The sequence below is a fragment of the Lissotriton vulgaris genome, chromosome 5 (assembly GCF_964263255.1).
Source record: "Lissotriton vulgaris chromosome 5, aLisVul1.2, whole genome shotgun sequence".
Classification (NCBI taxonomy): domain Eukaryota; kingdom Metazoa; phylum Chordata; class Amphibia; order Caudata; family Salamandridae; genus Lissotriton; species Lissotriton vulgaris.
The window spans coordinates 258,773,615-258,799,537 of record NC_141693.1 but is presented as its reverse complement, the minus strand read 5'-3'; the positions used below and the strand labels follow the sequence as shown (position 1 = coordinate 258,799,537).

At 46.7% G+C, this 25,923-nt stretch overlaps 1 protein-coding gene across 1 annotated transcript in view; it reads right to left on the bottom strand.

Annotated features, from left to right (window-relative positions):
* Positions 1-25,923, bottom strand: part of SRM (spermidine synthase) — a 127,850-nt gene that overhangs the window by 46,377 nt on the left and 55,550 nt on the right. The window contains exon 3 of the mRNA XM_086921319.1: positions 23,800-23,892. Coding sequence (XP_086777445.1) covers positions 23,800-23,892 — 93 coding nt within the window. The remainder of the gene's footprint in view (positions 1-23,799; positions 23,893-25,923) is intronic.

Below are 25,923 nucleotides of genomic sequence, written 5' to 3'. Positions count from 1 at the left end.
GACGAGCGCTGTCAAAGGCAGTAGGGTCTGGATTGTATGTATCGTTGACATTACAAGTGCTATAGGTGTCACATTTGAAAAAGTATAAAGTATTGCCATTGTAAATGACAAAGCTATTACTTTTGCACGTTTCAAGACCCACACATTAAAATAAATGTGTCAATTACAAAACCAATAGCTCCAACATTTCCATTGCAAGACCTATTGCATTTTCAATGCTTGTTGTATTTGTCAAGGGCCTATATGTAAGGTTTACATGGCTCGTGGGGCACATAAAAGGACGCAGGCACACTTTCCAAGTCTCTAAGTCCTCTGTTTAATCCCTTTACACTTGGTGCCTCTCTTTCTCCCCGTTTAGCAATGCTTTCTCAACTCAACACTGCTCTGTAGATCAAAACTAATGATCAAATTCCACTTCACACCACACACATCCACTCCATCAGGGTCCGATTGGGATCACAATTCAACCCAGCTCCCCCCCAAAAAAGTGTACCAAATTCCTGGATCACAGCAGTTTATGAAACCACATTTGACTAGCCTCAATGGGCTCATTTTTAGAGAAATATTTGATAAATTATGTATTTTAATGCTCATAGAAGCAGAAACATTGTTGGGAACTAGAAGCACTACATTTTGGCTTGCGATCTGGCGGTCTTTTTAACCAGCATTTTACTGTCCTGGCTAATACGAAAATTAAGAAAACCAACCAAAGCTGGTATTTTTTCCACTGATCATGTGTACTTTAAACATTTAACATAAGGTGAACAGGGTTTAAAATGTGGTCTAAAGGTGCTTTCATGGTCCGTGACACATAATTAACACTAAACAAAGGCAGAAAGCCATGTTAAGAAGGAACATGGGCGTTTTAATTATTGTATAAAGAATCCTCCTTCATTACTATGTTCCAGCCTTTGCAAACTCTTAAAACATGAGCAAACATAATGCTATTTTAGGAAACGTAGTGGGGTTAATTACATCGGGAACCAATCAAAACTCCCACAATTGTGCTTAAGCCACACAGTTCCAGTCAGTAATTCTTCCACGACTCCTGAAGCTGTTGAGAAATTAGTAGTTCTAGCATCTCCTACACAGCTGGATCTATAATCCCTTATTGAACAATTGGTCAGCTCTATAATATCACCACTAATAGAAAAAATAAACACACTAGGGGACAGGCTGACTGGAATGGAGGAAACCATCAAGTCTAACTTGCTAGCCAATAAATGCTTTATAACACCTAATTGTTCCCACCCACCTTCTACTCCCAAAGACCCAAGCCAATTACGCAAGACAAAAGGGTTTCAACCCAATCAATAGTCCCTAACGCACCAGCCCCAATAGCTCACAAAACTTCTTTTAAACCCATTTTGCCGCAGATTACTGCTCCTAGAGCACAGTATAATAAAGTTACTCCTATCCAACTCCCACCGGATGCAGCTCCTTTTGTGTGTGTCCTCGCGGGAGTACCAGCACTTACATCTGGGAAAACCGAGAGACAACATGACCTGCTGAAAAGGTTAAATTTTGGCTGACAAACAACAGACCCCTGCCACCTAACCTCGAGGGTACAATAATGAGTGTTAGAAGGATGGGTTGGCTGGGTTCCCTCCCAAAAGATATCGTTGGTGACCTAGTACTCGTTAGATTTAGGCAGACACACATTGTCCCGTACCTGCGTACCTGTGCACCCCAAGTGGGCAACGGCCCAATCTCCGTCTGGGATTTGCATGATTTTTACCCTAGAATGCAGTGCATCCCCACATCTAGTCTAAAGGTAGGCTGCAACATGTTAATGGGCAGAGGACTCCATGTCTCGAGCTGCCGTAGCTTTCCCACCTATACCCGACAGGAATCATTGTTTTATAGTCCTAAGTATTGGAACCCCTATTAATTGCTGTTTGATTTAATCTTAACCTTTGAAAAGTACGCTATAATTAAGATATTTATCCCCACAGGTTTGGCAAAAGTTTTTAACTTGCAGATATTATATGTTATTGTATGTATGTTTTTACCTATAATTGATTTTAACTGTACGCTTTTATGATTTTTAAACCAAAATCGAATAAAGCTATACTGACTGACGGCTATTTTTATTATAGTTTCATATAGCGTGCATTCGCTCCAAGGGTAGCAATTATATGAGCACCGTCACGTAAATTCATTTGTATTTTAGGCCTTGGGCACTTCGGTATTCTGCACAGGATGTCGAGCTAAACCTGGGACTCGAACCCATTTTCATAGTTCCAAATTCGGCAGCTCTAACCCCAACATGACATCCTCCCAATTTTCCTCTCTTGGAAAGGGGCCTCACAGAGAGGCCTAATCAAACATACACCCTCTCCGCCGAGGCCTGAAAGACTCTGGAGCCGAGATGCCAACAACAGGCCCAAGCGTGGCCGCCTCACTTACTCTTCCTCCTCCCCAGACAATTATATCATCTGGGTGATGGTCTGGCAGGGAAGGGGTGAAGAAAAACACAGAGCTGCTGCTGCTCCAGGGGAGCTGAGGTGAGGATGGCCCAACAGCCACATAACCTGCCCTCAGCCAGGCCCCTCAGTTTAACAGCAAGGCAGGGGGGTGGGACACTGCCTCTGGGTGTCTGCGCCGGCCCCATGGAGGGCCAAGCCAACGTCTGTATCAGCCAGAACAATACTGGGCTAGCAACGTTGCTGCAAGCTACCCCTCAGAGTCTGCCTGCCCACGCTTCTTCTGGGACAGCATCCTAGTGTCTAAACTGGGAACTGGCTGTTTTGGCGCGCGCAGCCGTGGCACAGCTGCATGGAAGGAGAAGAGGACGTCAAAGAATGGTGGCAAATCGTGCTAAGTGCAGCTGGGTTGGGAATTATAGATTAAAGCCACAACGGAACTCCGTGCAAAGTGTACATAAAATGTGCTACCTTCCATCTGTGGCGTGTATAGTTCTAAACACAGCATCGGCGATACACAAGGCTTTAAGTGGGATGGAATAACTGGGGAATCTCTCAAATGGGCGTGGCCAATGTAATTAGGAGCGTGGCTTAACACACATAAGCTAAAAATGTGTACTTAGCATAGTGTGCCAAGGCAAACACATGGAGATGATGGATGGAGCGCTGAAACTTTTCAGACACTCACCCCCAGTCGCAGATCTGGTTGAATACATCATCATTCTTTAGCTCATTTCACCACCCCAGTTCAGACACAGCTATATGCACATCGGTCTTGACCCTGTGCCCCATGTGAACAGTCCAGCCCAAACTGCCAAACCATGTCTTCCCTGGACCGGAAACAATCATCCTGGGACCGGTTTTGGGCTAACAGCCCTCATCAGCAAGGCTAGCTTGAATCTAGTGGCAAAGTGAGAAACGGACCCACGTCTGGGCATACCCAGCCAACTTAGGGAAAACTAAGCAAACACAAGGAGATGATGGACGGAGCGCTGAAACTTTTAAGACACTCACCCCCCAGTATAGATCTGTGTTTAATCCATAATCATTCTTTAGCTCACTTTGCCACCCCAGTTTAGACACAGATTATGCAAATCAGTCTTGACCCTGTGCCTCATGGGAACAGTCCAGCCCGAACTGCCAAGCAGTGTCTTCTCTGGACCGGAAACAAGCATCCCGGGACTGGTTTCGGGCTAACAGCCCTCATCAGCCAGGCTAGATTGAATTCAGGGGCAAAGTGAGCAAGGGACCCACATCTGGGCATACCCTGCCAACTTAGGGCGAACCAAGCAAACAAAAGGAGAGGATGGGTCGGAGACCTGAAACATGGCATGGTGAGCAAAAAAAAAAACCGATGGATTTAGGCCCAGATCTCTGTACTGTGGTGAATGTATGACATTGTTCTACATTCTGTCCATCAATTGTTGTTTTTGCATTTGTCAGCTCGAATGGACAGGTATGCCCAGACATGGGTCCCGTGCTCTCCATGGCACTGGAGTCAAGCTATCCTGGCTGATGAGGGGGTGAACCCCCAAAACCAGTCCTAGGATGCTTGTTTCCAGTCCTGGGAGGACATGGCCTGGCAGTTCGGGGTTGACTGTTCCAATGAGGCACAGGGCCAAGACAGATTTGCATATGACTGGGTTCAAACTGGAATGGCATGGTGTGCAAAAGAACAATGGATTTAGGCGCAGATCTCTGTACTGGGGTGAATGTATGACATTGTTCTGCATTCTTTCCATCAATTGCTGGTTTTGCATTGGTCACCCCAAGTGGACGGGTATGCCCAGACGTGGGTCTCGTGCTCTCAATGCCACTGGAGTCAAGCTATACTAGCTGATGAGGGGTTGACTGTTCCCATGAGGCACAGGGTCAAGACTGATTTGCATATGGCTGGGTTCCAAACTGGAAGGCATGATGAGCAAAAAAACTATGGATTTAGGCTCAGATCTTTGTACTGGGGTGAATGGATGACATTGTTCTGCATTCTGTCCATCAATTGTTGTTTTTGCATTTAGCACAGTGGGCGACCGACTTGTATTTTGCTGTTTCTGTCATTGCATCCAGATATATGATACAACATGTTATATCATACCTACAACAAGTGAGGACTATTGGCTTTGTCAATGGTTGTTAGTTGCATAAGATAAATAAGCAGGAAGTATGGCTTGTAAATAATATGGAAAAAGCTTCCACTTTAAGCCCTGGTAACACCATGGCAATGTTGCTGCTCCTGAGTTTCAAAAAGAGAAGGGAAATCCAGAGAAAATGACTCTCTTTAAAGGATTTACCTTTCCCTACAAGGCTCACCTGGCATCACATCATGCTGTAACTTCTCCACTAGTGAGAATTGAGCAGGCACACATCTATGTGCCTGCTGTCACTGCAGTCCTAAAAAAAAAAATTACTGCCTGTGCCAGGGCACAAAATAGAGCCACATAGAAACCCATTTCGAGGCCTCCTTTAGAAAACCACTGGTGCTCTGTACCAGTGAGACCAGGCCCACAAAGTCCTGGAGTTACATACGAACATACCCAATGTTTGATCTTGCATCTGGCCATTCCCCCAGTTGAACGCTTTCACTGGTATGGCCCAGTAGTCGTGGGAAACAAAAGTAAAAGTTGAGTTATGTCCAACTACCACTGTAGAGGCTTTTGCACGTGATCTAATGAGTAGTAGCTCCCTCTCTGCTGTGTCAGGTTGTGCGATTCAGGGCACATAAATAAGCAGTTTGACATGGTTTACTTCGAACGCAGTCCGGCTACTTTGTGAACAAAGGGAGAGGTTGTGACTTAACGGCATGACTAGGGAACCAGCCGGATTAACTTCTTGTGATTCCGGTAAATCACTTAATCTACCCATGCTTAAAAAACAACAAGCACTTGTGTGAGAACCTGGCTTGGTATATGATGCACACTTACGTAAGTGGGCACCCTGCAGCAATCATGAAACCCTTATGGTGATTTTAGTGGACTTAGACAACCTTTGAAAGCTCTCTAAGGGGTAGCTGTGGAAAGCAGGCTTCAGGCTTAGTCCAGAAGGAGTGTAAAGCAGCTTGTTTTACCAAAACATAATCTTATAAGTATAGATTAAGTGAAAAAGAACCACACAGTGCATTTATAAAAATGTGTATTCATTATAAAGACACTTACTAACAATTACAGATAACTCCTACCAGGAGATATACACAATACACACAATACTTTACAATAGAAACAGCTAAGTAGCACTTAATACACAGCGGTCACCCGGGGGGTAGGGGGGCGGAACCACACCATATACTAAATAAGTGGTATGCGAACCACGACTCGAGTCAAGACTGTACCCAGAAGACGTGGAAGTGGCAGGACCCAAGGCACCACCCGAGGTAAGTAACCAGGAGCCTCACAGAGGATGTGTGCTAAGTGGGAACACGAGTGTGTGATCAATACAAGTCAATAAGTATGTTGAAATTACGTTTTTAAAGAAGAAGAAGGACCCTTCCCAGCGGACCCTGAAGGTACCCCTTAGAAGACATAAGGTTGAAGAGCAACCCCAGCTGTGGATACCTTAGGAACCAGGATACCTGCCACAGGGAAGAAGGGTGCATAGGTGTGAAGTGGCGTTGGAAACCACCACTGAACCCAATGGAGGACTTCAGAAAGATGCCGCTGCTGGAGAAGGTGAAAGTGTCCGGTGGAACTCAAAGGTGAATTCAAGATGTGAAGAACCTGCAAGCAGAGGGGACAGAGTCTATGTCACTTAGGAGTGACAAGGAGCCACGGAAGACAAATACCCACTGAAGTCGGGTGCTGCAGGGGAGCCAAATGTAACCATAGAACTGCAGCAGTGTGGACCAGGCGACGCTGTGGAAGCCCAGAAGCCATACACGAGCTGTCCCACGTTGGATGTTGAGAGTGGAGGGGTCGGTGTCTGACGGAAGCACCAACAAGCCTTGGCAACTGCAAACAAAGTGGAAGTGGAGAAAGGTGCAATGTCCGGACCAGCAAGGTCCTGGAGACTCACCATAAGTAGGGTAGTCCGGGCAGGCCCAAGCAATCAGGGGAGCCCAAAGACTACAAAGATGACCAAGTGGACCCACATGCCGGAGGCACTGGAGACGCAAGAGGACCTCGAGCAGCTCACCAAAAATGCAAGTCCACGATGCAAGAGGATGCGGTGAAGATGAAGATCTTGATCTATGGACATGCTTGAGGCTCCAAGATCTTGGTGGAAGAGAGCTAACTTGCCTTTGCAACTACAAGTCGACGCTGTGCACAGGGGTTCGGTTCCTGCGGCTCCAACCGGGGATACTGGCCTAAAACTTACTGAGAGGATTGGGCAGACCACGAGGGATGTGAAGAACCACCACCTGTGTTGCTGAGCCTTTTGGAGTCTGTGGGAGCTCAGAATCCGCAGACCGGTCAGCTTAGTTGCGGTGCCTGCAGATGCAAGGAAGTGACTCCTTCACTTCAAGGGGGATTCCTTCATGTGTCTTGGATGCCCACAGGGCTTGGAAGGTTCTTGTATGGTGCACAGTAACTGACGTTGCAGCAGATGATTAGGACAACAAGATCAGGAGCAGCTTCCTAGTTGCAGCATTGATGCCCAGAGCGAAGTACAGCGAAGTCAAGTGTGCCCAAACAGCCGAAGTGGTGTCTGAAATGAATCTTGTCCCACAACAAATCTAGGGACCCACTCACCGGTAAGCCCTAAAATACCCTAAGGAAAGGGTTGGGATGATTCAGGGTCCCTCCCTAAGGTGGGTTTGGAAAAGGGGGAGGATACTCCCCTGTCCTTGTCCAGTTTCGCACCAGAGCGGGAGCCAACGGCTGCCTGAACTGGACTATGCATGGAGGGCACCAATTGTGCCCTGCACGCAGAATATGTGGTGCTAGCAAGTGCTCCCACCCTGCCCCAATACACAAAATCCTGTCTGGGAGGTGGTCACACCTCCCTGTGACAAAATACCTATTGTTCTGCCTTCCCCTGCCCGAGCTTGGCTCAGCAGCAGGAAGGCAGAAGCGTGTCTATGGTTGGCAGCAGCCCTGGCCTGCTGTCCGGGCCTGGAAGACTGGTACCAGGAGCACTGACGGTCTCCCAAAGGAGCTTTATGGTGCATGGAATCATACCTCCCACACAGTTTACGTTGTGGGAGTACAATTCCAACATGTTTGATACCAAACATGACAGGATTTGTTGCAGCCTGTTTCAAGATGGTGCGGTGCCCCTCTATACGTCATGTGGCTGTCTCACTTACAACCCGGGAGAATGGACTTCGTGGTCATCGGGGTGTCCTGCTCATGCAGGGGCACACTCACACTTAGAACCAAGGATTGAAAGACCTGCTGCTCTAGGGGTGATATATAGGGTTTAAGTGCAGTGAGCTTAGATATAGAGAAACCCATATCTCTCATAAGTGGTGCTAGCACCAGCTTACACAGGCTGCAATGGCAGGCCTGTAGTTGCAAATTGAGTGTTCTCCCATGGGTGGTATAATGCATGCTTCAGCCCATGGGGGACCCTTGGTGTACCTATGCCCTGGGTACCTTAGTACCATATACTAGGGACTGATAAGTATAGACCAGTGTCCAATCTGTGATGTACCCAAGTTCTTACCAATACATTTAGGGGCGAAAGCACAGAGACTGGGGTCCTGACTAACAGGATCCCAGTCAGAAACAGCATTACATCAAGCAAAAAGTGGGGGTAACCATAAAAGCAAACCATGAAAAGGAGGGACAAACGGAAAAGATTAACCACTTAGAAATAAGGCTTTTTAAAGTACACTTAAAGGAACAAATGAAAAGCAATGGACGGGTGCAATCCCAAAAAGTATATAAAACATGTCTCGAAGAGACAGCGAAAGCGCTGTCTAGGCGAGACCTAATAAACGTGGCTGACTTACGTGGGTCCCTGGCCAGTGGGACATATTTCAAAACTACTGAAATAATTTATTCTGCTTCCTAGTCTCCCAAAAACCATTGATGTGAATGGCAGAACTGTCGACTTTCATATATGACCTGTTGGTAGGCCTATTTTTTTTGTTGAAACTTTATTTTCCATTTTTAACAAGTAAGGTACCATACATACTCAAACATTTGTCACACGTTGGTCATTTCTTTCATCCCCATTTATATATAATGGCACATAAAAAGCCTCAGCAGGTTCTATTATATAGCGTGAGTGACCAAATCCCCTAGGGCCTAAAGGGGTTGCCTTCTACTTGGCAGTGTACGCTGTTACACCAAGACATTTTGGACTCTGCGATCATAAATTATTGTTCAGGATGTGAGTTAGCTGTTTCTTTTAGTTCAGGTAGGTATGTGCGTAGTGGCTGCTGGATGTTGGCGGCTGTAAATGTGTGTAAAGTTCGCTATTCGTGTTGCAGCGGATTAGGCTGATAAGTCATGCCTTTTGCCACAGTGAAAGGCAGAGCATGAGCGATACGGCCACAAAGAGGTGTGATGTTTTTGGGATGTCATGCACAAACCCCAGGATGTGCCTTCAGTGAAGCAGGTGTGATTGGTAGGTCTATTTATACATTTTTCCACAACAGCTAAGTGTTCTATCACGAGAAAACATTGACTAAGCCAGTCTCACAGGCCTCAAAGAAGATCAGAGGTCCAGCTGGCTAGCTGGTGGACCAGGTAAATTCCTCCAGAATAGTATACATGGTGTTTCTTACAATCAGCATTAGCTAATCTCAAGGAGTGTGACCAGATTGTAAATAGCAAGGATCTCGCCTTAGTGAGTGCCATGCTGTTGGCTCTGTATTTTTTGTTGGTAAAATATTATTTACAAAAAAAAAAAGGAATATACTAGAGGAAAAGCAAACACATATCTCATGATATCTCAAAACTATACTTTTCATCAGGAAACTAAACAGTATTAAAAAAAGAATAAAGAAGTGCCAAAGTTAAGCAAACGGCTTGCCACTACCGAATTTCCCTTCCAGAGGATTCAGCTATTTGGCCCTCTTCAGTAGTCCAGGGAGCAGATTTAAGAGCCTCCAAGACAAACATCCAACTATGTCTTCTGCCTCAGAAGCCAGCTGAGTGTAGAGCTGAGTGTAGCAGATAGCTCTTCCCACAACACAATAAAAGGCTTTGTGTGACAAAGACTGTGCTTTTATGCAATATGTGAATTGCAAGAGATAAACAACCTGCCTGATCTCAAGCCATAACCCCACAATACTATCCCTGCTTCAGTGTTTTTCAAGAGAAGAAGCTGGGAAGGGTGGTGAGGAACACAGCATAGGTGTGGGGGGAGGGTAATTGAGGCACAGGAGGAAGATAGCTAGAAAACACATGCACATGGAGTGCTGAATGGGGGCAAAACAAGCAGTGGCAAAGCCAATAGGTCTTGCCTACGCCAAAGTTATTGCTTTGCCAATATGTTTAGCAATGTTGTACAGCAATGCTAAAAGTTAGTTATGTAGAGGAGAGTGGCGTGGAGTGCAGTGTCATAAAGTGAAGTGTTATAGAGTTGCGTAGAGCTGACTGGCATGGAATGAAGAGAAGTGGAGCGTTAAGGAGGGAGTAGAGTGTCGTAGAGTGGAGTGGCGTACAGTGTCGTGGAGTGGTATAGAGCAGAGTGGTGTAGAGGGTGTTGCAGAGTAGAGTGGTGTAGAGCGGAGTAGATTGTCAGAGTGGAGTAGCATAGAGTGGAGTAGTGTAGGAGAGTGGAATGGCAGAGTGGGGAAGAGTTTTGTAGAGCTGCATGGTGTGGCTAACAGTGGAATAGTGGAGTGGAATAGAGTGGAGTAAAGAGGCATAGAGTGACAGAGGGAGTTGCCTAGAGCATCGTACAGTGGAGTAGTGTTGTAGTGCAGCATGGAGGAGAGTGTTGTAGAGTTAAGTGGCATAGAGTGGAGTAGAATTTAATGGAGTATAGCGTCATAGAGTGGAGTATCGTCGAGTGGAGTAGAGCGTCCTAGAGCGAAGCGGCGTAAAGTACAGTGGTGCAGAGTAGATTGGAGTAGAGTGCATAGGTTTTGAGTAAAGTGGTGTAGAGTGCATTGGCAAAGAGTGCAGTGACAGGGTAGTACAGAGTAGATTGTAGTGGCATAGAGTACATTTGTTTCAGAGTAGAGTGAAGTGGCGTGGAGAAGAGAAGTTCAGGGTGGAGTGGTGTGGAGTGGTGCAGAGGTGTAGAGTGCAGGGGCTAGCAGAGCAGTGGTGCAGAATAGATTAGAGTGGTGTTGAGTGATGTAGAGTGTTGCGTAGGGTTTAGTGGTGCAGAATAGAATGCAGTGGCATTGAGTGCATTGGCACAGAGTGATGCAGAACAGAGTGGTGCAGGGAGCAGTAGTATAGCGTGCAGTGTCATAGAGAGTGCAGAGGCATAGAGAATAAAGTGGTACAAAGTAGAGTGGCATTGAGTTCAGCAGCGGAGAGGGCAGTCTTGCAGATTAGAGTGTCGTATAGTGGACGTAGTGTGGCACAGAGTCAAATGAAGTGGAACAGAATAGAGTGGTGTAGAATAGAGTTGTGTAGCATGCAGTTGTAAGAAATTGGCTCTGTATATACTGGACCAAAGTAAGGTACAGTGTGCACAGAGTCCACAATCCCCAGAGGTTTGGCATAGGCTAAAGTTAGATATAACCTTACTCTCTAAAGTGGTAGCTCGGCCGAGCAGTAAGGCAGTATCAGAGGAGAGTGTAAAGCATTTGTTGTACACACTGAGTCAGCAAATGGTCTTACACACTCAAGAACTGAACTCTAGGCCAATTGTTTTGTATCAAAAGATATAGTTGTTTTATTTTAGAACCAACAAGGTATCAAAATATACTTTCGCAGAATGAGTTACTTTAGTTAAATACTTTTCAAATAGGCAATAGACTTTTTGATTACAATAGTTTCAGTTTGTTGCAATAGGCAACTCAATTTCAAACACAATGCAACATTGAGCTCAATGGGAATTTCTAGGTATATGCAATTAGTTACTTTGTAGATTACTTTTCTAACCACAGGACTGGATCCTAGATTCAGTCCTGGGACATTTTCTACAAACAGTTAGGTAAAAACGTTTTGGTTATAGTAATGATTGTTAAGGAATATTATTGTATTTAAAAGTTGACACTTAGAAACTTTTTCACATAGGATTACCAATGTTATCCTATGGAAGGAAATTCAAATTGCAGGTAAAGTATGTTCGCGTTACTTTTGTAATACAGTGCTGGGCTCCTAGGTTCAGCACTGGGACATCTATCTAAAACAGGCAAGTTTTACGGTTTTATCGTTGACACGATTTTTAAAGCATATTTGTAAGTTTCAAAAATGTAAACTTTGAAACTTTCAGCAAAAAGCAGGCAATGGTATCCTATGGAAGGAAATTCAAGTTACTGGGAAGTACAGTTAAAAATACTTTTCAGGGCAAGTACTGAGCTACAAGATGCAGCACTGAGGTCTCTCCTGATAACAGGTGAGTAAATCAGAATTTGCTGTTCGGTTGATTTTAGATGAATATTTTAAAGTTCCAAAACTCCACACAGAATTTCCAAGTGAAACCAGTCAATGTTAGCCTATGAAAGAAAAGTGAGTTATCGGCTTTTAGGTAAGTACTCGACTGGCAGAGTTGAGGTTCTGGGCATAGACTCAGGGGTCTCCCGGGGTCAGGTAGGTACAGTTGGTACACCCTCAGCGGCACAGGGGCAGCCGGGTGCAGAGGTAGTTAGGCCCAATGTTATCCAATGAGAGGCAGGGGGCCTTCAGTTGGTGGCTGCTGGCAAGCAGGCCACGCGTTTGTGGGAGCTGGGCTCCTGGTCACTTGCTCAGGGCAAATGGGGAAGTAGATTAGGACAAAGGTTGCACTGCCAGGGGCACTCGGGCGGCTGGGTGCAGGGTACTTTTGAGTTGTCGGGCGCTCAATGTTATTCAATAGAGATCTTGGAAAGAGGACAAAGGCTGCAGGCTCGGGATTGAGGATCTTCAGGAGCGACCAACACTTCGAGGGGTAAGTTGGGATCTTGGAGGATAGGTAGGTACCCCGGAGTTGGGCACAGGGGGCTGTGGGGCGCCGGGTACAGGGGTATCTTTTGACGTCGGAAAATCTTACCCTCTACTGGTCGCGCTTGGAGGGGTCCCTGGTTCTGAGGCAGCAGGCGTCGTCTGGGTCGTCAAGGAGGGTTCTTGGGCACTGGATTCCAGGTCAAAATCGCCGGGGGGGGGGGGGACGTCCTCAGGGTCTTTGTCCACTCGGGCACAGGCCGGGCTCGGCGGGTGCAGAGTGGGCTGGATTTGCGGTTCCTGGCTGGCACCAGGGGTATTGCTGTTTGAGCAGAACAACTGCTCGTGGGAGTGCCAGTCTCTAAGAGGGTCTCGGCAGGCAGGTCCTTCAAGGTCCTCGAGGTTGCTGTCTGCAGGAGACGCCAGGATTTAGCAGGAGCAGGTTCATGGATCAACAGGCCTGTAGGGTTGGGGCCAAGTCAGTTGGTGTTGTCCTCTTGTTAGCAGCTGCACGGCAAGTCTTCTTCTTCTTGGTCTTCTTTCTTGTTTCGAAATCGGATATGAGGAAGGATGGTTCAGGGTGCCCCTAAATACTAAATTTAGGGGCGTTACAGGTAGGGGAAGGGCTGGGGACCATTAGGTCCCTATCCTGGGGTGAGTACATCCCCTATCCTGCACCTCTCCTGTGGGAGGGGACAGGAGCCTATCTCTGATTGGGCAGGGCTCCCCATCCTCAAGACGGCCAGAGCCCGGAGTTGTGCTTCACCTCGCCTCTACCACCTGAGGGTTGGAGTCGGCACAGGCTGGCACACCCCCTTTCCTCACGTAGGGTTTTCCGCCAGAGTGGGGGTCAGAACTGGTGGGGGCCAGTTGGTGAGTACAGCAAGTGGCCCGGAGAAGCTCACAAAGGCGCCACTCCTTTGAAGCTTCCCCTTGCCCATCCTGGAGAGAATCCCTAGCACCTCGTCCAGGAGGTTCATTGTTGCAAGCCTACGAGAGCAGGGCTCTCCACCCAGGGGTCCAGCAACATGTCTGCTGTGTGGCAGCCTAGGCAGCCTCTCAGACAAGACGTGGATTGTAGGTTAGGTTTCAGGGGGCATCTCTAAGATGCCCCCTGTAGTGCATTTTCCATTAAATCCTACACTGGCATCAGTGTGGGTTTAATGTGCTGAAACGTTTGATAACAAACTTGTCAGTCTTCAGTGTAGCCATTATGGTGCTGTGGAGTTCGAAATGACAACCTCCCAGCACCACATACTCCTAATGGCATCACTGCACTTACAGTGCCCAGGAATGGCCCTGGGTACTGTAGGGGCACAGGGCTCATGCACCTGTGCCCACACCACTGGCATAGGGCACCCAGCTAGAGGGGTGACTGATGTATGCCAGTGCAGTAGGTTTGTGGGCATGGTACACAGGGATGTGTGCCATGTCGACTCTTTTGGTTTAGTTCTGTACCAGGACACTTAGCCTGCAAAGGCAGTGTGTGTGTGTGTGTGTGTGTCAGGGTACAGGGCTCCTAAGGGCGACACAATAAGTGCTGCAGCCCTTAGGGGTCTTCCCTGGTCACCCCCCAGTGTCGGAGGTGAAGAATCTAGGGGTCTGGTTAGACGCTGGTCTCACATTCGTAGGGCACACCAAATAAATTGCAGCCTGTTGCTTTGGACTGTTAAGAGGTTTAAGACCAGTTCTTAAATTCTTCGATGCCCCTACCAGACAGCTTGTAGTCCGGGCAACCATCATCTCCCGTCTGGACTACGCAAGCTCTTTGCTGGCTGGGGCCAACCAGGCTGAGTTAACCCGTCTGCAGCGGGTGCAAAACGCCGCGGCGAGAGCCATTGTCGGCCTACCTAGATTCTGCCCGGTGGCTAATGTCCTCCGCTCCCTGCATTGGCTCCCTGTAAGGAAGCATATTCTTTTTAAGGTCCTGTGTTTGACCTTCAAAATCCTAAGAGGTATAGGCCCTGAGATTTTGGCCAACTCAATTTCCTTCTATGTCCCCACCCGCAACCTCCGATCTCAAGGTCAGGCCCTTGCTGTTGTCCCCAGATTTAGGCTCAGCAGGATGGGGGGTCGTTCCTTCAGGGTGAAAGCTGCGTTAATCTGGAACACCCTCCCAGTTGAAATCCGACTGCTTGAGGACCTGTTGTCTTTCCGTAGAGCCATCAAGACTTTCCTGTTTTAGCCATCTTCTGAGGCCCTATCTCCCTGTTGTGTTATGTTGCTCCTTGTCTCTGCGCCGGGACGCTCCTTCGCTGGAGTCGCTGTGCGCATAATAAATTGTTATAACATAACATAACATAACAATACCCTGGGTACCTAGGGTACCATTTACCAGGGGCTGACCTGTGGCCAGAGATGCCAATTGGGTTTTAGTTTTAACACAGTTTTTAGGGACTGAACACAGGCCCTGGGCACCTGATTGGCAGGAGGCCAGGGCACACTCAGTCAAAGCACATCAGCAATTCAGCAAAAGGTGGGGGCATACCATGCAAGAAAGATGGCACTTTCTCACAGCAGTGGCGTACAGTGTTGTGGAGTATGGTGCTGTAGCGTGCAGTGTTGCACAGTAGTTGGCATAGAATGCAGTGGTGTAGAGTGCATTGTTTTGATTAAAGTGGTGTTTAGTGCATTGGTGTAGAGCACAGTGGTTTAGAATAGAGTGATGTAGAGGGCAGTGGCATAGAGCAGAGTGGTGCACAGTAGAGTGGCACAGCGAAGAGTGTAGTGGCATAGAGTGGAGTGGAGTACAGTGCAGTGGCGTAAAGTGGAGTAGATTGTTTCAGAGCAAAGCAAAGTGGTGCAGGGTAGAGAGTAGTGTCATAGAGTGCACTGGTGTAGAGCGAAGTGTTGTAGAGTAGAGGCATAGAGTGAGTGGTGCGGTGTGGAGTGAAGAGGCGAAAAATGCTGTAGTGCATAGTACAGTGGGGTAGAGTGCACTGGCATAAACTAGTGCAGAGAGAAGTGGTATAGAATACAGTGGTGCACAGTAGATTAGAGTGACGTACAGTGGATTCACTTAGAGTGAAGTGGATAGAGTACATTGGTGTGGAGTGCATTGGCATGGTATAAAGCGCAGTGGCACAGAGTAGAGTGGTGCACAGTAGAGTGGAAGACAGTGCAGTGTTGCAGAGTGCAGTGGTGTAGAGTAGAGTGGTATAGAGTCCATTGGTGTACAGAGTAAAATGATGTAGGGTGAAATGGAGTAGTGGTGTAGAGTGGGTGGCGGAGTGTAGAGGTTTGCATAGTAGAGTATAGTGGCATACAGTGCAGTGGTATAGAGTAGATAGGTAAAGAGTGCAGTGGAATAGAGTGTATTGGTCTTGAGTAAAGTGGTGTAGAGTGCATTGGTGTAGAGTGCAGTTGTGTAGAATAGACTGGGGCACATTAGAGTGGCAAAGAGTAGGGCAGGGTAGATTTCAAAAGGCGCATAGTGGAGTAGAGTAGAGTTGAGTGGAATTGCGCAGAGTGGAATAGAGTGGCGTAAAGCAGACTATTCCAGAGTAGAGTGTAGTATCGCAGAGTAGAGTGGCATAGAGTGAACTACGGTGGAATGGTGCAGGGTAGAGTGGACTGGAGTAGAGTGTAGAGGTGAAGTGTAGTGTACTGGTGTAGAGTGTAGTGGTATTCAATGCATTTGTGTAGAGAGGCGTAAAGTAGAGTGGTGCAGAGTAGAGTGCAGTGGTGTATTTGGATGGAGTGGCGTGGAGTGCTTCACAGTAGAGTGGCACATAGAGCAGTGGCATAGAGTGGAAGGATTTAGAGTGCAAGGGCATAGAGTGCAGTGGCATATGGAACAGTGGTGCAGAGTAGAATAGAGTGGCTTAGGGTGCAGTGACGTAGAATACAATGGCATAGAGTGCAGTGTAGTAAAGTGTTGCAGAGTAGAGTATAGTGGCAGAGTGTGTAGTGGTGCAGAGCAGATTAGCGTAGAGTGCAGTGGTGTAGAGTGCTTTGGTTTTGCGTAAAGTGGTGTATGGTGGAGGAATGCAGAGTAGAGAGCAGTAGTGTGGAGTGGTGCAGAGTAGATTGTTTTAGAGCAGAATGGAGTGATGCACTGTAGAGTACCGTGGTGTAGAATGGATTGGCATAGAGTGCACTGGCGTGTAGTGGTACAGAGTAGAACGCGTTCGCACAGAGTAGAGTGGCATACAGTGAAGTGGTTTAGACTGCAGTGGCGAAGAGTGCAGTGGTGCACAGTAGAGTAGTTTGAGGTAAAATGCATGGCCATACAGTAGAGAAGTGTAGAGTTGAGAGGCGTAGAGAGGAGTGGTGCAGAGTAGAATGAAGGGACACAGGGTAGAATGGCATGCAGTGGAGTGACATAGTATGCAATGGTGTAGAGTGGAGTGAGATAAAGTGGAGTATGCATTGTGTGGTACCGCACTGCCATTACAAACAACACATCTTCAATTGAAATGTCCATTTCATTTTCACAGATACACAGTTTTACTGATAAAAGTATGCATCTCGCAAATGACGACGTGTGGAAATATCATCACTTAGTGTATTGATTTACTTTGATAGTATTAAATATTTGTTTCAACCACACTTTAGATTTACCAAAAAATGTGATTTTGTGCTTTTCTAATTCGGATAGATTTTGAAATATCAACACAGTTAATTTACAGACATTTACATTTTGTTGTGTGCTAGAAAAAACAACAACATTGTACAGCCTTCTTCAAGCACTCCCCAGTAGCCAGCATGATTGTCATTTAAATCCTCACTTTGAAGTTGGAACAAAAAGTCAAACGCCAAGCTACCTGGAAGACTGAGCCCGACATTTGACCTCTGTCTTTGAATGCACAGCAAATGTGACAAGATAAGAAAAAACAAGGTCTAAAGGCCTGTTTACAGACATCTGGTACTGCTGAAAAGTTTTGGGTGAAGGAAGGGATGAACTCAAGCAAGACAGCCGAAAACAAATAGAAATAGCACATAGAAAGTAAGCAAATGTGAGCTACAAACCATTAACACAATAGTAAGCAGTCAGCGGAATGCATTCCCAGGGAAGTTTTCTGAATGTCCCCAAGATGTCTTTAGCAAATCAGACAGCGGAGATGTCTGGTAGGCTTCGGCCTAAACAGTAGTTCCCTACATTTAAGTAGTGGAAGGGTACAAGTCAGCCAGTCAAAAGGATCATAAAGAGGGTATGGGAGGGATAAACCTGATCAGAGGAAGGCAAGCCATTGAATAAGCATAAAGCAAATGTAAGCGAAAAGAAGCCAACCAAGGGTAAGCAATGGGCGAGCTGTAAGTTCACAATAGGTATTTCTGATGGATACTTCTAACTGGAATTTCCTCACCTGGTGAAGAGCTGAGCACTAGCTGAGCACTAGAGAAGATCTAGAGAAGATCCAGAGATGTTCTCAGCAATACTCTAGTGCATCAGTAGATGATGTCATATGGCACCATGTCTGGTTCAACCCGCCCGAGATGTGACCGAGGACCCTACATAACTGCCACCTAGGCAAGCTGACATAAGTTCCTTTCTTTCTGTGCCTTCCGACAAGGATCTGGAGCTCACTCAGACTTGGTGGAATTTTTCTTTCAGATCTATCTCTAGTGTGCTAGGAACGTCCCCACCCAAAGCAATAGGATTCAAACCAGGAAAGGGCTGCCATAAACAGATGTTGGTGATGCGGCCACATACGGTCTGTCTCTGGGCTCCAAGCATGAGTCAGCGGTGTGAGTAAAACGTGCCAAGATAAACTCAAAGGCCACCAAAGATTGTGCGGCCATGATGTACATTGTAGAGCATCACCAGAAGTTGAAAAAGGCCCAGTCCCAGTTGAAAGCGCTGATGTACTCTGGCTCCTGGGGCCGATCTTGTGAATGTGTATCATGGAAATAGAAATCTTCAGTTAAGTCAAAAATTGAAGAAACACAAGAGGTCTAAACACAGTTCCCCTACATCCCACCATTCAGAGTAGTGCCATGCCTCGGATACCCCCAGGCCCCAAATTCTGTCTCCCACCCTGGAACGGATTTAAAACCAGTCTTCCAATTTGCCTCTACTTCTCTGGCCACACGGCGACGCCACAGCAAATCAGGAAGTTTAAGTCCAGAATCTTGGTAAACGAATAAGGACAGAATCTTGATACCAGACTCGATCCCGCTGCTGCGCCTTCAGGCACCAAGGATCTGAGGTGGCCTCCAGTGGGTCTACCACTGGCGGAGCCATACCCAACTATCCCATGGAATGGTTTCGACCCGCTGCCAATACCACTTATAGTGCCACAGCCCCGAGTGCTGACATAGACGGTGACTCAAGAGGGGGAGCTTATAGTCCTCTCCGAAGAAAACCTGAAGTGACTTCTATTGATCCCACATTTACCCACACTCTAGGCCAGAGTCGCTACTGCAATGATTTCATGACTATGACGAGTACAACGGCAGTACCCCATGTGATGTGTAAAACCTGTTTTTAGACCTATAGGATGTGCCTCCATGGAGGTCAAAAGAAATGTCTAAACTGAGGTCCTACATCCAGGACAAACAACACAGGAGCCTCTCCTTCTTTTCAGCGAGACCCTCATGGACACATTGTAGGGCACCTGCACTAAGCCAGGATCTGGCCCTTCACTTAATAGGCAGATTGCAAAGCAGCACCGGCCTGCCATGGGAGATCCTGCCTTCTTCCCCCAGCATCTTTCACCAGAAAGTCTGGTGGTACAGACCTCTCTACCAGCCGACCGAACCCCAATGCGTTCCCAACTGCTCCTTCATATAGTGTGAGAAAACACAAAGACATTTGCATGAGAATATTCTGCTCAGCTAGCCTTGCTCCGAGATTAGCCTGAGCCGACTGTGCAGCAATTGCTCCAGCAGTCTTGCCCTTTTGAGGCTTCGGAAAGGGGTACCAGCAGAGGCAACACCAAACCATACCTCAACAGCAACAAGCCTACCAAGCCTTTTAAAGCAGAGGCTGTCTATCAAGACACCACCATCCAGTCCCAGAGGCAATGTCTGCCCAATCCCCTACTCCTCCACCAGCAGCTGCCAAAAAACGCTTTCAGTCACCCTCTGCAGGACACGATCACCCGTTGGGAGGCCGCATCATTTTTTACCTCAACGAGTAGAGGTAAAACATTCGACCAGTAGGTGCTCCAGATTGTGCAGAACGGTTAGTCCCTTCCATTTCTATTACAACCCCCCTGACATGCCTCCCAAACCACATTACCTCCTCGAGGACCACTAGTCTGTTCTTAGAGAGGTGGTTGGTCCAGGCTCTCTTGGCCAAGAGAGCCATAGAGAAGGTGCCAATATCAGAGATCAGGTTGGTTATTATTCCCGATGCCAAAAAAGGACGAGACCTTTGCTTTATCCTAGATCTTCTCCCTCCGAGTTTCTCCCTCCGGCAGGACAAGTTCAAAATGTTCACCCTGGTACAAGTTCTGTCTGCTTTGGATCGAGGAGACTAGATGGTGGCCATCGACTTGTGGAACTAATTTTCACATCCCCGTTCTGCAGTTCCATAGGCGTTACCTGCGGTTCCAGGCAGCACAATAGTACTTTCAGTTTTCTGTGCTCCCCTCTGGCCTGACCAGTGTACCTCATGTGTTCACGAAGAGGAAGGTGGTGTTTGCATCTGTGGAGATTGGGAATAACAGCCTCCCCCATCCATGGACAATGGCTTCTGAAGGCAGGCTCACCTCAAATGGTCATCACTCCAGACCACAGACAACTTGTTAACATCGCTGAGTTTCTCCATCAGTGTGCCAAAGTCAAATTTGACTCCTTCACAACAGCACCCCTTCATCAGAGTAATCCTGGATACGGAGCTCTTTCAAGCAATTCCTCTGCCTCAACAAGTCCAGGACGTTCGGGCTATGATCCCGATGTTTCAACCCCTGAGCTGGGTCTCCGTGAGACTGACTCTGAGGCTTCTGACATTTGGCCTCGGGCATCCTGCTTGTGGACCACGCCAGGTGGCACGGACTCTGCAGTGAGTTTTGAAGTCACAGTGGGCTCAGCACCAAGGCAACCTGTCAGACTCCATCTAGGTATTGAAGGAGGCGGCAAAAGATCTGCAGTGTTGGCTGCTCGATTGCAACTGGACTGGTGGCTGCCCTGGACCCAGGTAGCAGGATGGTGCCATTAAATTTGCAGGATGCTTATTTCCACATCCGTGTTTTGCAGTCCTGCAGAGGCTACCTGTGGTTTCAGGTAGGCCACAAGCACTTTCAGTTCTCGGTGCTCCCTTTGGGCCGGAATCCATAATCTAGGTATTGGAGGAAACTGCAACAACCCTGCACTGGTGGCTGCTACGCTGCAACTGGACTGCCTCACCCACCCCGAACGGTTGTGACCAATGAATCATTGCGACAAATGAATCATGGCGTAGTTGGGGAGGTCATCTAGGAGAGGTGAAGACCAGAGAACGCTGGTCACCGGCAGAAGATTACCTCCACATCAACTTGCTGGAGTTGTGGGCAATTCACTTGGCACTGAAAGCTTTCTTCTCGACTATCAAGGGGGAACAGGCACAGGTTCTTACAAACAACACTACATCAATTTGGCATTGCGACAAAGAAGATTGAGTGGGGTCTTGGGTTCTATTCCAGGAGGCCTACACCTCTGGAAGTGGTTGAACGGCCAGGGCATCTCTTTGGTTGCATACCACATAGCTTGTTCTTTAAACACCAAACGGTCAGACTCCGGCAATGCTACCTAGGGGGATCATGGATAGTGGAGGCACTCCTAGATGGCACTGCTCATTTTCCAATAATTGGGCGAAACCAACAATTGGGAGAACCTGTGGTCAATCTTTTTTCCACTGCAGAGAACGCACAGTATCTAAACCGTTGCATGTTAAAGTTCCCAGGCAAGACAACAGAACCCCTGTACACCTTCCAGCCCAATACTCTCCTGCCCAGAGTTTTCAAGAAGATCAGGCCGGGCAGACTCAAAGTCCTACTAGTGGTCTGAGACTGGGAAAGGAGAGTGCAGTACCTGAACTATTGGCCCTGTGAATCTCTCCTCTGCTCCGGTTGCCCCTGTGGGTGGACCTCTTGTTTGCAACCGGAGGGCAGGGTCCTGCACTTGAACATGCACAGCCTACACTTCCATGCATAGAGATTGAGCCGTGAAGTTTGACGGATTTTGATCTTCCTCCCGAAGTAGTTGGTGTTATCTTTGCAGACAGGCGCCCCTGCACCAAAAGTTTACGAGGGATGCTCAGAGAAATATGTTGTATGATGTTTCTCCTGCAATATACAGAAGTTACTGGGACAGTTAGCTGACATACTGTTATTTTGTTGACCCAGCAAGGCCTTGCTATGGTGACAGTTAAAGGTTACTTACTTCCAGCTTTGCCTTTTTATGCCTATCTGCCTCAATGAGACCATAATTTGGTGTTGACTTCTCATGTGTGCCCCGTTTGAACAAATGCACAGCTGTTTTCTCTGCAGCCTCACGCTGAAGACCATCCTACTAAGAGCAATCACGTCAGATCATTGCTTGAGTGAGCTACAAGCACTGTCTGTCCAGCTGTTATATACCACCTTCTTTCCAGATAAGCTGGTACTTAGAAAAAAAGCAGTATTCCTACCAAAGGTCATCACACCCTTCCCCATAGGGCAATTTATCAACCTGCCAGATGTCTTTGACCCACCTCATCCTTCTATTCTAGATAATGAGTAAGACTACATTTTTTTTATCTCAAGAGAACCCTTTTCCCTGGGGCTAAAAAGAGAAAAGCTGCCCAGAAGAGAACCATCTTCAGATGGATTGTTTTTATACATTAAAAACGGTCATGGACTGGCCAAGATACAGCTTTCAGATGGTCTTCGGCTCATTCTACCACAGCAATGGCTGATACCACTGCACTGGTGCACAGTGTCCCAGTCTTAGACACCTGCCAGGCAGCTACATGGGCAACAGATCACATGTTCAAGTAACACTACTGCCTGGACAGCCAATTGAAGCAGGCAGCACGTTTGGCCGGTCTGTCCTGACACTCCACACACCAATCATCTGGGGAGGTACTGTTTGGGTATCTATTCTGAAAGGAGGGAATCTACAGTTAGAAGTATCCATCAGAAGATAAAGTTGCTTAACTGGGCTAACACTACTTCTTGTGTATACTCTATCTAACCTCAGATTCCACACCGAACCAAACTCCTTCCCATTCTGTGGAATAGACACCTAGTCCATGGAAAAAAGATTTCAATGTAGAAATCAGCACACTGATACAATCTTATTTCTAATGGCTCAGAGTCAGATAAAACAGACAGATCAGAAAGAAAAGGACTTCAGCGTGTGAAGGTGGGGGTCATTCAGAGGCCCTTCGTGTCACATCCGGGGAAGAACAGACCTGACACCGAGCAGTACAACGCCACCTATTGACGCACTGGAAAACTGATTTAAAACATTTCTAGATCCAGTCATGTGACTGTGGGCATTCACAAGGGGAGAAATCTAGAGTAGACAATCCACCAGAAAGAGCATTACCAAAGGTAAGCAGTGGTGCTGGAACAATTTTCGGAGTGGGGCGCTTATAATTATATTACATCACTGAAGTAATAAGAATTGGGAAAAATCAGATTGTCAGAAAGTTTGTTTTACAAAGTCCTCTAACTCTACAGTCAGAGAAAGAAGTAAACACCAATCCACTTGTAAACAAATAAACAGCAATTTGTTAGAAGACATAGCCTGACATCTGACCTCTGTCTTCGAACAAATAGCATATGTGACAAGATTTAAAGGCATCTTTATTGCTCATTCACCTTCTGAACTTCAGCATGTTTATTTTGAGAGCGCTGCAGCACCCCTAGTACCCCTATTTCCAGCGCCTATGAAGGTAAGTAACTTTTTCTTTGCAACCAGACAGCTTGCACAGTATGGTAGGCGAGACCTAAAAAGGTCACAGTAAAAGCAGCCCATTAGATCAGTACTCTACACAGTCTGGCCATGCAACTGGTCCTATGGCGCCACATTAAACTCACAGCAATTACCTCAAATAGCATACTGATCAGTAAAAACATGCAAATTAGATCCCTGCATTTCAACCAAAAAGTAATCTAGTAAACGAATGGTGAGACATATCAACCTCAAAATGCCACTCAAGAAAGAACCATGGCTTTCAAGCAGGCCCTTTTCAGTTCTCCTGGTCGTATGTTGTGCTTTGTAAACAGTAACAAGAAAAAAAACCCACAAAAAACATTTTTGTGCTCCTCTTCCTCTTTCCCTCTCCCTATGCACAAATACAGCCATTGGCCTGTGTACTTTCAAGCAGTGGTTCCTTTAAAAATGTACTGGGAAATGTAGCGAATCAGAGCAGAGCTATGAAAGCAGAGGGTTTATAAAAAGAATTTCTAAAGTTTGTCAATCGGTTTCTCCAAAAAGACAAATGTAAAATATTTACAAAGTTGTTTCTGCATATATTGCACAGTTCTCTGCCCTTTGTGACCCTCCTCTCTAGAGAAATGTTCACTCACCTCATCGATTTCACACTGCACCACAGTTTCTACTAGTGGGTGTTTCACCACCTCTCTTAACACTCCACCGTCACCACCGCCAATAATCAGGACCTGAAATGAGAAAAAGGACATCTCAGCACAAAACCTATAAAATAAAGCAGACGCATAAAACAAACCAAGATATGCCAAAGTGTAGGAAGCTGGCTCTTTATATAGTGGACAAAATGAGGTGCACTGTGTAAAGAGACCAAGCAAACCCACAACTCGTTTACAGAGACATAAATGACACCCCAAATGCTCTGTTTAGTGGTAGCGTGGGTAAGTAGTTAGGCATATCATAGGGTAGTGCTAAGCATTTATTGGACACAAAGTCAGTAAATGAGATACATACTCAAAGAAATTCGACACCAAAATATAAAAACAAGAAAAATACTTTTATATGAATTTAGATACCTAGATCATCGTAATTAGCTAAGTACTTTGAGTTATGAATTTTTAGTTTCAAAAGTGCAATTTTGGGGACCGGTAATGTTATCCTATGGGGGAATAACAAATCCTGCATTCGGGAACTTAACAGCCACTTACGGGACTGTTCTTCTTGACTTAAGACAAGTACAGGGCAAGGTCCAAGACCACATAAACAGGTCACCTAGGGAGGCTCTGGGGCGTCCATGGGCAGAGGTGTGATACAATGCCGGGTGCCCCACTTACTTCAAAGGGGAACAGTTCAGTCAGAAAGAGGCTACGAGCTGGGCCTGGGGTCCAGTCCGGGGGAGCCCTCTGGGGGCTTGACCCTTGAGATGCTGGCCACGTAAGTACTAGCCTGAGGGTCAACACTTCTCCTGATTAGCTAATTTTCCCACCTGTCCTGGTGCCAAATGGGTCCAGGCAAGGGGTGGCGTTTCCCCTGTTCTGTACTAAACACAGGAAGAGGCATAACTTATGCATGCCGTTGACAAATGTGGAGAACGGAAAATGGAACGACGATGGGGTCAGCAAATGGGAAGCCTATGGGCGGGCTGTAAGCCCCCAAAAGCAGATACAGCATGGCTCGGTTCGAGATAGAGCATGCATGCCAGTTAGAGCCCAGACACAAAAAGTTTGCACAAATGCCTGTTGCACCGTAGAGACATTTCTGTAAAACGCCCCAGATCTACTGAGAAATACTTGTGCCAGTTACTTGACCATTTTAAAGAGAACATATGCGATAACCTCTCAGTCACATTAGCTACTTTCGTTTTCCAGCCGTTAAAGCCGGGAGGGGGAAAGAAAGGGGATGTGATATATTTTGGGTGATCTTTTATTTTCAAATAGCTCAAGTCTTGTCTCAAAACACAGTTTAAAACAGTGATGTCGGATTTATCAGAGTACAGGAGTAATTGCAGTCTTCAATTCTGCTCGGTCATGACATTTTTCTAGCCTCCAACAACAGTGTACAGCAATGGTGAGGTAGGTCAGAGGAGAGAAACCACCCTAGGTGCCTTCTGATTCCATGCTCATATAACAGGCTGCATGGTTCAGTGAAAAAGGCAAAGAAGCTACAGAGAACAGGTCAGGCATCTTGTAATGGAGAAGTATATACACATGGTCCACGTCAGGCACATTCATGGGGACACAGGCCAAGAAGGGGCCACCGGGCCACAAATTTAATGTATGGGGTTGTTCGCCTTCGGTGTCCTGGGATGGGAAATTCTATGATTCTGTAAATTAGGCCAAGTACATCTATTCAGCATCTGACTCTCAGAGTAGCAAGGACAAGTGGCCACAGGCTCATCAGGGTGTACTGTGGGGAGTCAGTATTGATGTTAAAGGTTTAAAAATCCCCTGTGGTCAGCTTACCAGTCCTGAAACCTCTTTAAACAATCTACGTGAGACACTGGTTTGTGCAGAACCCAGCAGGGGAATGGTGGTGCAGGAATGGCGTCAAAAAAGCGCAAAGATTGGATATCATCCATGGTTATGGTGGACGTTTGCTAGAGTTAACAAACAGATGCTGGACTACACAATTCATTCAACAGTGCATAAAAAGTATGCCCATCGTTATCACTATTTCGAGGTAAGACATTGGTGAGCTGGTTGGATGACACAGAGATAAGACAAGAATCTCTCAGACAATAATAATACGACAGCTGTAGGACACAC